Below are 10,000 nucleotides of genomic sequence, written 5' to 3' on the forward strand. Positions count from 1 at the left end.
ATACACACACACTCATATACACACACACACACACACACACACACACACACACACACGATAAACCAAATGAGATTAATAGGTGCTAGGGTGAAAAGACAATGATCCGAGGTTACATTGTAAGTGTGTGTGTGTGTGTGTGTGTGTGTGTGTGTGTGTGTGTGTGTGTGTTATGCTATCCAACTGCCTCTCCGTTTATACCTGTAGACACTCTGCTATGCTGCATGCCATTTATTACCTCCACGATAGCTGTTGTTGCATTCAGCTGCTAGATGTCATGTTAGATGAATACTGGGGGTGCGTTCCAATACCCGTATACTTCCATGCCATTTAGGCCCATTATCGCGCTGATGTCCTTTAGCATATCCCAGGCTTTCCATGTTACCATGCGTGAAATCAGGTCCGAAATTTGATCATGTTTTTGATTTCTTGCTCCATACTAAAAAAAATAATGCAGTATCAGCCATTACTCGGGCGGCAGTGGCGAAGTCGGTAGGGCGATCGCCTCTGGAGTGCAGGGTCAGAGGTTCGATCCCCCGTCTCCCCGCCACATGTCGAAGTGTCCCTGAGCAAAGAGACACTGAACCCCAAATTGCTCCCGATGGTTCAGAGAGCGCCTTGCATGGCAGCTTCTACCATCGGTGTATGAGTGTGTGTATGAATGGGTGAATGTGGTAAGATATGTAAAGCGCTTTGGGGCTGAGAAAATCGGCTAGAAAGCGCTATATAAGTCAAATCCATTTACCATTACTCGATAGTCTAACACATGTAGAAAGAGTGTCTGTTCATTTATTTTTTTTGATTTTTTTTGATATATTACTAATAATGACAACGAATCAAACATCCATTTACATGAGACACGACTACTGCCAAGAAACACCCACATAAATAATTAATTAAATACATAAATAGATAAACTATAGGTCAGCTTCCGGGCCAATAACCACACAAGTACAATAGTATATCAAGTTGTATATCTGTATGGATTGTCAACATCAAATATAGTAAAACCAAATTGTATAGATTGCATTGCAGATTATCAGGAACACAGGAGGCTAATAATAATAATAATAATAATATTAATAATAATAATAATAATAATAATAATAATAATAATAATAATAATAATAATAATAATAATAATAATAATAATGATGATAATAATAATAATAATATAATAATAATAATAATAATAATAATAATAATAATAATAATAATAATAATAATAATAATAATAATAATAATAATAATAATAATAATAATAATAATAATAATAATAATAATAATAATAATAATAATAATAGTAATAATAATTTAATTATTGAGCTGTGGAAAAGGGGTAGGATTAAATAAGTGTATACATCTCCCTGCTCCTTTTCAGGCATATCAATTCAATATTTTTTTTTAAATTAATTTAAACATATTTTTTTGTATTTTCATGCTTTTCATTTTGTTTTGTAAGTTTCATATGTCTGAAATAAATTTGAGTCAATCAATCAATCAATCACAAACAGAACATTCTCTACTTTGCAGAGTATGTTAAAAAAAATTAATCAAAACATAACACAGTATCAGCCACTACTCAATAGTGTATCAATTCCTTCCCATAAAAAACAAAACTATTGCCAAGAAAACACCCACATAAACAATTATATAAATACATAAATAAACTAGGTCTGTATTAACACAAGTTGACTACATAAGCGCATATTGTTTCACTACATTGCACATTTCAATTTAACTTATCTACTTTTTACTTTCTATTCTATTTCATATATCGAGGGCTTGGAGCGAAAAGGGCGTAAGTGACATTTCCAGAATATTACAGGAGATGCAAAAACAAACTTTTTATTGATCGTAAATATTTAATAAAAAACAGCAAATGGAAGCAATCTCTACTTTAAAGACCGACTTCACCGGTGGGAATATGAAGGTGTTTTGAACTCGGAGATCCTATGTAGTATAAATGTGCAAAAAAAATTCTCAGGCATCCTAGCCTGAGAAAAGGCAGAAAGAGTGTTTTATGGTCTCACTGTCTAACCCTACATTTTCCTTACTGTGACATCACAGTAAGGGTTAGGATTAACAGGACAGCTGGGCCAAGGGAAGACTGAGGGAAGACTGAGGGAAGAAAAACCTCATTCATTATATTATAATAGTGATTTTATAATGATAGAACGCTGGTTCCGTATGGGTGAAGTATTCCTTTAATAGAGATTAGGCTTCAAGGAATTCTTATTTTTTATTTGTAAATTTAAAAAAATATATTTTATTTTATTTTATTAAAATAAAAAAATAAATAAAGTGTTTATTTTAGTTTCCATATTTTCTCCATCATATGTGGGTATATCAGGTTCTCCAGACATATTCAAAAACACTTTTTCTGTAGTATAAATGTTGGTCTTTTCTGCGATCCCTCCATATTGTCAGCTCTTTTATCCTATTTATGATGAATTTACGCCTTTTATGCTCCAAGCTCAACTGAAGGTTTTCACTTACGCCTTTATGTTTTCAGCCTTTATTTCAAAAAGTAAAATGTTTAGTGACGCTATTCTCTTACCGTTTGATAGAACTTATCAAGACCTTTAAAATGATATAAAAGTCATTTTCGCAAAACATGTCACTTACGCCCCTTTCGCTCCAAGCCCTCGATATGCTGTTTTATAATGCACTATATATATATATATATATATTGCACTACTTAGAATTTTTTTATTTATTTTTTATAACCTTTATTTCTACAGGTAAATCCCATTGAGACCGAAGACTCTTTTACAAGGGAGACCTGTTTTCCTTTCCCACGTTACCATTCACACACACATTCATACACCGATAGCAGGCTAACTATCGACATTCACACGAGGCAAGGTGGGTGAAGTGTCTTGCCCAAGGACACAACAACTATAACACAGGTGGCAGGGCGGGGATCGAACCTCCAACCCTTTGATCATCGGCTGACCCGCTCTACCAACTGAGCCACAGTCGCCCCATTTAGAATTGATCTAAAGTAAATATTGTTTATGTTTATCTTATTATAAATTTCGATTCTGATGTCTGTCTTGCATATATCAGAACTGACAATAAAAAACGTTGACTTGATGTTGTGACGACCATGCATACTTTAATTTTGACAGTATTAATAAGAAAGCTATGTTTCTGGGGGCGCCCTTAGCTCAGTTGGTAGGGCGTCCCTCCCCCCCATGGGCCAGCAGCGGACCCGGGTTCGATTCCAGCCCGTTGTCGTTCTCTGCATGTCACTCCCCTCTCTGCCCCATTTCAACTCTGTCTCTACACTATCAATAAAGCATAAAAATGCCAAAAAAAAAAAAAAAAAAAAAAAAAAGAAAGCTATGTTTCTGCAGTGATTTCAACACATGAGATAAATAAAGCTCTAGTACGTATGTTTTAATAAGTAAGGAGTTGTAATTGCATGAAAGCTGTGTTTTTGGTGCTACTATTAGATTTTTCTTTATCAGATAAGACTATTTCTGGCAGACCCTTTCCACTGTCACACACACCTTCACTGGTAATATCTTCAGAGGGATCTCATCTCCCCAGGTGCTCAGGTGAGGAAACAACCTCTCAGTGAAAGTGTTTTTGACGGTGTGTATGTGTGTGTTCGTATCAATATCGTAGAAAGACAGTGTGCCTGCGTACCAGTCTAAATTCACTCTGATCTTCTGGACCTTTTTCTTCAGCGCTACTCGGAGTTGTGTCGGGGAAACCGGCGGCGAGCGTGTGTAGAACTGTCCTTTGAAGAACCATATCCCCCACAGTCCATACAGTATGTCCTCCTTCCGCTGGACAGGCCCCGTTGACACACCCAGCACCCAGTTGGTATTGTCTCCCACCTGGACGTCCCAGCTGTGAGTGCCTGAGTCGAAGCCCTCGGAGCTCAGGACGGAGCCGTAGCGACAGAACCTCTCGGGATTATCGGGCAGCAGTGTTTGTTCCTCCGCTAGACTCAAGCTGGTCAGATCTCCATGCAGGGTTAATCTAGGGTGGGCCGTGTTCGGGTCCAGAACCAGAGGAGTGTAGGAGACCATGACCTTCATCTTGTTCCAAATGTTGAAGGCCAGGTTGCCCAGATGTTTGGCCTCGTCTATCAGAGCTCCCGAGAGCAGCGGTGGATCATCTATCGTAGAGGGTTGCTTTGGCTGGACCGAGGCGGGGCTGTTTTGTTGGACTCTTTCCACCGCGGCCTTGTAGTTGATTAAGAACGAGACGTCTTCGGTTTTCATCTGCTCCTCTGTGGCTCTGACTGTGTCTGCCAGAGCGGCCATCTCTTTATTTAGAGCATTCATCTTCCGCTTAAACATCAGCGTTTTGTGAATCTCGTCCGACGTCAGGGCGGTCAACCTGGCTTTTTCCTCATACTGTAGAAACTTGTGAAGCTTCTTGAACTGTTCCTTGATCTGCCTCTCCGTGCGTTTAGCCTGGAATTTCACGTGCTGTGCCGTTTGTTCGATCTTCCCTTTAACTCGTTCGAGATTCTTCAACTTCTCCTTCAGAGGCTCCAGGGTTTCCTCGAGTTTCTTCTTGTGCTGCGGCGCGGCTTCGTCCACGGGTCTGAATCTGTGGCCGCCGTGTTTCTCCGAATCTCTGCACACGACACACACGGGCAACTGATGGTCCAGACAGAAGAGTTTGAGTTTCTCGGAGTGGATTTTACAGAGAGCCTCTGATTTTAAAGCTCTCTCGTCTCTCTCCTGTACGAAGGACTCGCACAGGTTCTTTAGGACTAGATTACTTGGGGGATCCGACCTCGAGCTTTTTCTGTTACAGAATGGACACTCGTGGGTCGGTTTGGCTTTCCACCAGCTCTGCAGACAGTCACTGCAGAAGCTGTGGCCGCACGTGAGAAGAACGGGATCCCTAAAGACCTCGTGACACACCGGACAGCAGAAATCCTCCTCTGATCTGGACGCCATTTTGTCTGTGAGTGTATCAGACAGACAGAAAGTACACAGTCAGTCGTTTCTCACCCTCTCCCTCCTCCTCCACTGACTTTGATGAGGGATTAAAGCTGCTACGAGGAACTTTTAAATATTTCTGAAACAGTCAAATTTTTCCTCTGATGATCATTTATGATTTTCGTCTTTTCTGACCCATACATGTTGTTATAATGTTTTGTAGTCATGCTAAAGATACTTAAAGGTGCAGTGTGTAATATGACATCATCAAGAAAGTTCTACAAAGTTCTAGAATGCAACGCTCCCTGGGTAACCCCAACCCTTTAGAATAATAACAGAAGCTACAGTGGCCTTCAAGGACAAGAACAATTCTAAATTTTAAACAATGCACCTGATGACATTCCAACTATGACACTTTCAAGATGGCGGCACTAGGCCTTGGTCCAAAATATGCAGAAATATGGACATATATGAGACCCTTTCTAAGGGGAAAAAAATAATTAAAAAAAATAATTTCAGCTATTATGCACTAAATTAAATGTACTTATGGATATTATAATTACTTTCTATAAAATCTGCTAGGAAATAAAACCCAAAATTATACACACTGCAGGTTCAAGTGTCAGATAATGACGTACATGCATTTAGACGTATTCCCGGCTTGCTGTCTGGGGTGGCAGTTAGAGGGGTCTTAAAGAGAGTTGTGTTTTTCGCAGAGAGGCTAAACTGCAATGCAAGGTTGAACAACAAAAATAGCTTAATATTTGCTCTTTAAGGCCTTTTGTCATGGGTATACGCTCACCCAGGAACAACAGCTGGCGTAGTAAAAAAACACACTACCGCTTTTGTCTTAACTGGGGTAACTAGAATGAACACAAACTGAAAGTTCCTCGGAGCACCTTTAACTTTACGTCGTGTCAACTCACCTTCAGTGTTTGTGGACAGTGTCTGTAGCAGCTGAAATCACTCGGAGGAAGTTGTTAGTTTGGTCCGAAGGTGGATCAAATCGTCTGTGTGTGTGTGTGTGTGTGTGTGTGTGTGTGTCTCTCTCTGTGTATCTCTGTGTGTGTGTGTGTGTGTGTGTGTGTGTGTGTGTGTGTGTGTGTGTGTGTGTGTGTGTGTGTGTGTGTGTGTGTGTGTGTGTGTGTGTCTGTGTTTCTCTGTCTGTCTCTGTCTGTCTGTGTGTGTGAGTGTATGTCTGTGTATGCCTGTGTGTCTGTCTCTGTGTGTGTGTGTGTGTCTGTGTGTGTGTCTGTGTGTGTGTGTGTGTGTATGCCTGTGTCTCTCTGTGTGTCTCTCTGTGTGTCTGTGTGTGTGTGTGTGTCTGTTGTCCGTCTGCTAAACCCTGTTGCTTCACTAGTGAATCCGGGATGCGTTCCAGTGCCAGCTTTATATTTATAGCTGGACATGTAAACTGATAGCGTGTGCAGCCGGCTGACGCAAACACAGCAAACGTTGTGTTCAAAGGTAGTTGGAATTATAAGTTATTATAATTATAGAGGAGTAAATATATACAAGTAAGTTTATTTTGTTTTGTCTTTTATTTATTTTTTATTATTGATCTGGTTTTCTAATTGTAATTTTCTTTTTTCCCCCCTTACTATATCCCATTTTTTCAGATTTCTTTGTGGGTGTTTTTATTGTTTTTTTATAGATGGCATAGACAGACAGACAGACAGACAGACAGACAGACAGACAGACAGACAGACAGACAGAAAGACAGACAGACAGACAGACAGACAGACAGACAGACAAATAGACAGATAGACAGATAGATAGATAGATAGATAGATAGATAGATAGATAGATAGATAGATAGACAGACAGACAGACAGACAGACAGACAGACAGACAGACAGACAGACAGACAGACAGACAGATAGATATATAGACAGACAGACAGACAGACAGACAGACAGACAGACAGATAGATAGATATATAGACAGACAGACAGACAGACAGACAGACAGACAGACAGACAGACAGACAGATAGATAGATATATAGACAGACAGACAGACAGACAGACAGATAGAGGGACGTGTAGTGTCATGTAGTGTCGCGTCAACCAACACCATTGTGTGATGTAACACCTGTAGTGAACACCTGCGCCTCACACACTCACATAATGAATCTCAGGAACAAAATGTGACACAATTCTTGTGTTTTTTCGAGAGCGGTGACATGAGCTTACAAAGGATACTATGTGTGTGTGTGTGTGTGTGTGTGTGTGTGTGTGTGTGTGTGTGTGTGTGTGTGTAGTGACACTTTGAGAATAGTACATTTTATTTTTGCTCTTCCCGTATACAGAAGAACCACCATTTGAGCTAGCAGACAAATACACAGCTCTGGAAAACATAAAGAGACCACTCCAAATGTTCAGTGTCTCTCGTTTGACTATTTATAGGCATATGTTTGAGTAGAATGAACATTTTGGTTTTATAATATAAACCACTGACAACATTTCTACCTAATTCCCAATACATTTTGTTGTCATTAAAGAGCATTTTCAATAAGTAATGCAGAGATGAAGATTGAAGAAAAATCCACACTGGTCTCTTAATTTTTTTCCGGAGCCGTATATAATCAAAAACCACCTCCTTGTTCAACATATCGTCCCTGTCTTAAAGGTGCAGTGTGTAATATGACATCATCAAGAAAGTTCTACAAAGTTCCAGAATGCAACGCTCCCTGGGTAACCCCACCCCTTTCGAATAATAACAGAAGCTACAGTGGCCTTCAAGGACAAGAACAATTCTAAATTTTAAACAATGCACCTGATGACATTCCAACTATGACACTTTCAAGATGGCGGCACTAGGCCTTGGTCCAAAATATGCAGAAATATGGACATATATGAGACCCTTTCTAAGGGAAAAAAAAATTATTCAAATTTTTTTTTTAGCTATTATGCACTAAATTAAATGTACTTATGGATATTATAATTACTTTCTACAAAATCTGCTAGGAAATAAAACCCAAAATTCCACACACTGCAGGTTTAACAAAGGGTTTAAATGTGCAGAGTGTAAAAGGGAATTGGTCTTTTCCAGAACAAATTCGGTAGAAATGTAATATAATATTCAGTAGTATGTTTCTATTAGCGTATACTCGCTTGAAAATATAGTTGTAATTATTATTATTTTTTTATTACCTTTGCCTATCTACATAGGAGCAGAACCGCCATGTTTCTACAGTAGCACAGAATGGACAAACTTAACGGCCTTATGCGCTTTTTTTATATATAGTGGGCGTCCTGGGGGAAATGCACCTGTTGGAAGACCAAGAAGAAGAAGTACTATAGAATAAATAACTAAATACATCTTCACCTCATCACTTGATATTGTGGAAAGACTTGAGGCAGTGGTGGATGATGCCATCTTTAGTAACTATAGCTTCTTGTCCTTGAAGGCCACCGTAGCTTCTGTAATGACGATGATGATAGCAGAGAGATTATGCGGCACATTAATATGAAGCCTGGTCTATATTGCTATCTCTTTCTCTCTCTCTCTCCCTCTCTCTCTCCATCTCTCTCTCTCTCTCCCTCTTTCTCTCTCCCTCTTTCGCTCTTTATTTCTCTCCCCCTCCATCTCTCTACCTCCCTCTCTCTCTCTATCCCTCTCTTTTTTTCTCTCTCTCTATCCCTCTCCTTGTGAAAAATGGAAGCTAATAAAAAAAATATGGATCAATGAGCAAGGGAAAAAAAATTATTCGACAATAAGTCAACAAACTATAGGGAAAATCCGACCAATCAGATCGGACTATGTAAATTCCGCAGTCACCCGTAGTTACAACCAACAATGTATTCCGGAACTATTTTTTCTTATGAATGAAATGACGCTGCACAGCTGCTCCGCCATTGTTGTTCCATTCACAAACTGAGCCATGCATTTCTACATACAGGATGTGTATTACTATGTTATGTGCAATGATGGTTGTGTGTGTGTGTGTGTGTGTGTGTGTGTGTGTGTGTGTGTGTGTGTGTGTGTGTGTGTGTGTGTGTGTGTGTGTGTGTGTTTGAGAGAGAGAGAGAGAGAGAGAGAGAGAGAGAGAGAGAGAGTGTGTGTGTGTGTGTGTGTGTGTGTGTGTGTGTGTGTGTGTGTGTGTGTGTGTGTGTGTGTGTGTGTGTTTGAGAGAGAGAGAGAGAGAGAGAGAGAGAGAGAGAGAGTGTGTGTGTGTGTGTGTGTGTGTGTGTGTGTGTGTGTGTGTGTGTGTGTGTGTGAGAGAGAGAGAGTGAGAGAGAGTGTGTGTGTGTGTGTGTGTGTGTGTGTGTGTGTGTGTGTGTGTGTGTGTGTGTGTTTGAGAGAGAGAGAGAGAGAGAGAGAGAGAGAGAGAGAGTGTGTGTGTGTGTGTGTGTGTGTGTGTGTGTGTGTGTGTGTGTGTGTGTGAGAGAGAGAGAGTGAGAGAGAGTGTGTGTGTGTGTGTGTGTGTGTGAGAGAGAGAGAGTGTGAGAGAGAGAGTGTGTGTTTGTGTGTTTGAGAGAGAGAGTGTGTGTGTGTGTGTGTGTGTGTGTGAGAGAGTGTGTGTGTGTGTGTTTGAGAGAGAGAGTGTGTGTGTGTGTGTGTGTGTGTGTGTGTGTGTGTGTGCGTGCGTGCGTGCGTGCGTGTGTGTGTGTGTGTGTTCACTGTAGCACACAGGATTTGTACAGTATATGTATTTTAAATGTCAAAGCAATTGTTCACTTGAGTTGACACAAATGTCAACATCTGTGAAAGGGATTATGTTGTTATTCTAGTGGCAGTAAGGCATGACCCTCTCTCTCTCTCTCGCTCTCTCTCTCCATCCATCCATCCATCCATCTATCATCTATTTATCTATCTATCTATCTATCTATCTATCTATCTATCTATCTATCTATCTATCTATCTATCTATCTATCTATCTATCTATCTATCTATCTATCTATCTATCTATCTATCTATCTATCTATCTAACGATAAAACTGAAGTAATTGTCTTTGGTGCCAAAGATGAACAATTAAAAGTCAGCGCACAGCTTACATCCGTTATGTTAGAAACTACACCCCAAGCCAGAAATCTTGGTGTTGTCGTAGACTCCGACTTGAATTTCAAGAAACACATAAAATCAAG

General features: G+C 39.9%; 1 protein-coding gene across 1 annotated transcript; it reads right to left on the bottom strand.

The window, feature by feature from the left end:
• Positions 1–3,479: 3,479 nt before the first annotated feature.
• On the bottom strand, positions 3,480–4,928 carry LOC307264135 (nuclear factor 7, brain-like; the record flags this gene model as incomplete). Its single annotated transcript, XM_080045406.1, has 1 exon — positions 3,480–4,928. The coding sequence occupies one exon, from the start codon at positions 4,926–4,928 to the stop codon at positions 3,480–3,482; it is 1,449 nt and encodes a 482-aa protein (XP_079901532.1).
• Positions 4,929–10,000: the final 5,072 nt, after the last annotated feature.

Source organism: Ammodytes marinus, assembly GCF_949987685.1.
Source record: "Ammodytes marinus genome assembly, chromosome: 17".
In the NCBI taxonomy this organism is placed as follows: Eukaryota; Metazoa; Chordata; class Actinopteri; order Uranoscopiformes; family Ammodytidae; genus Ammodytes; species Ammodytes marinus.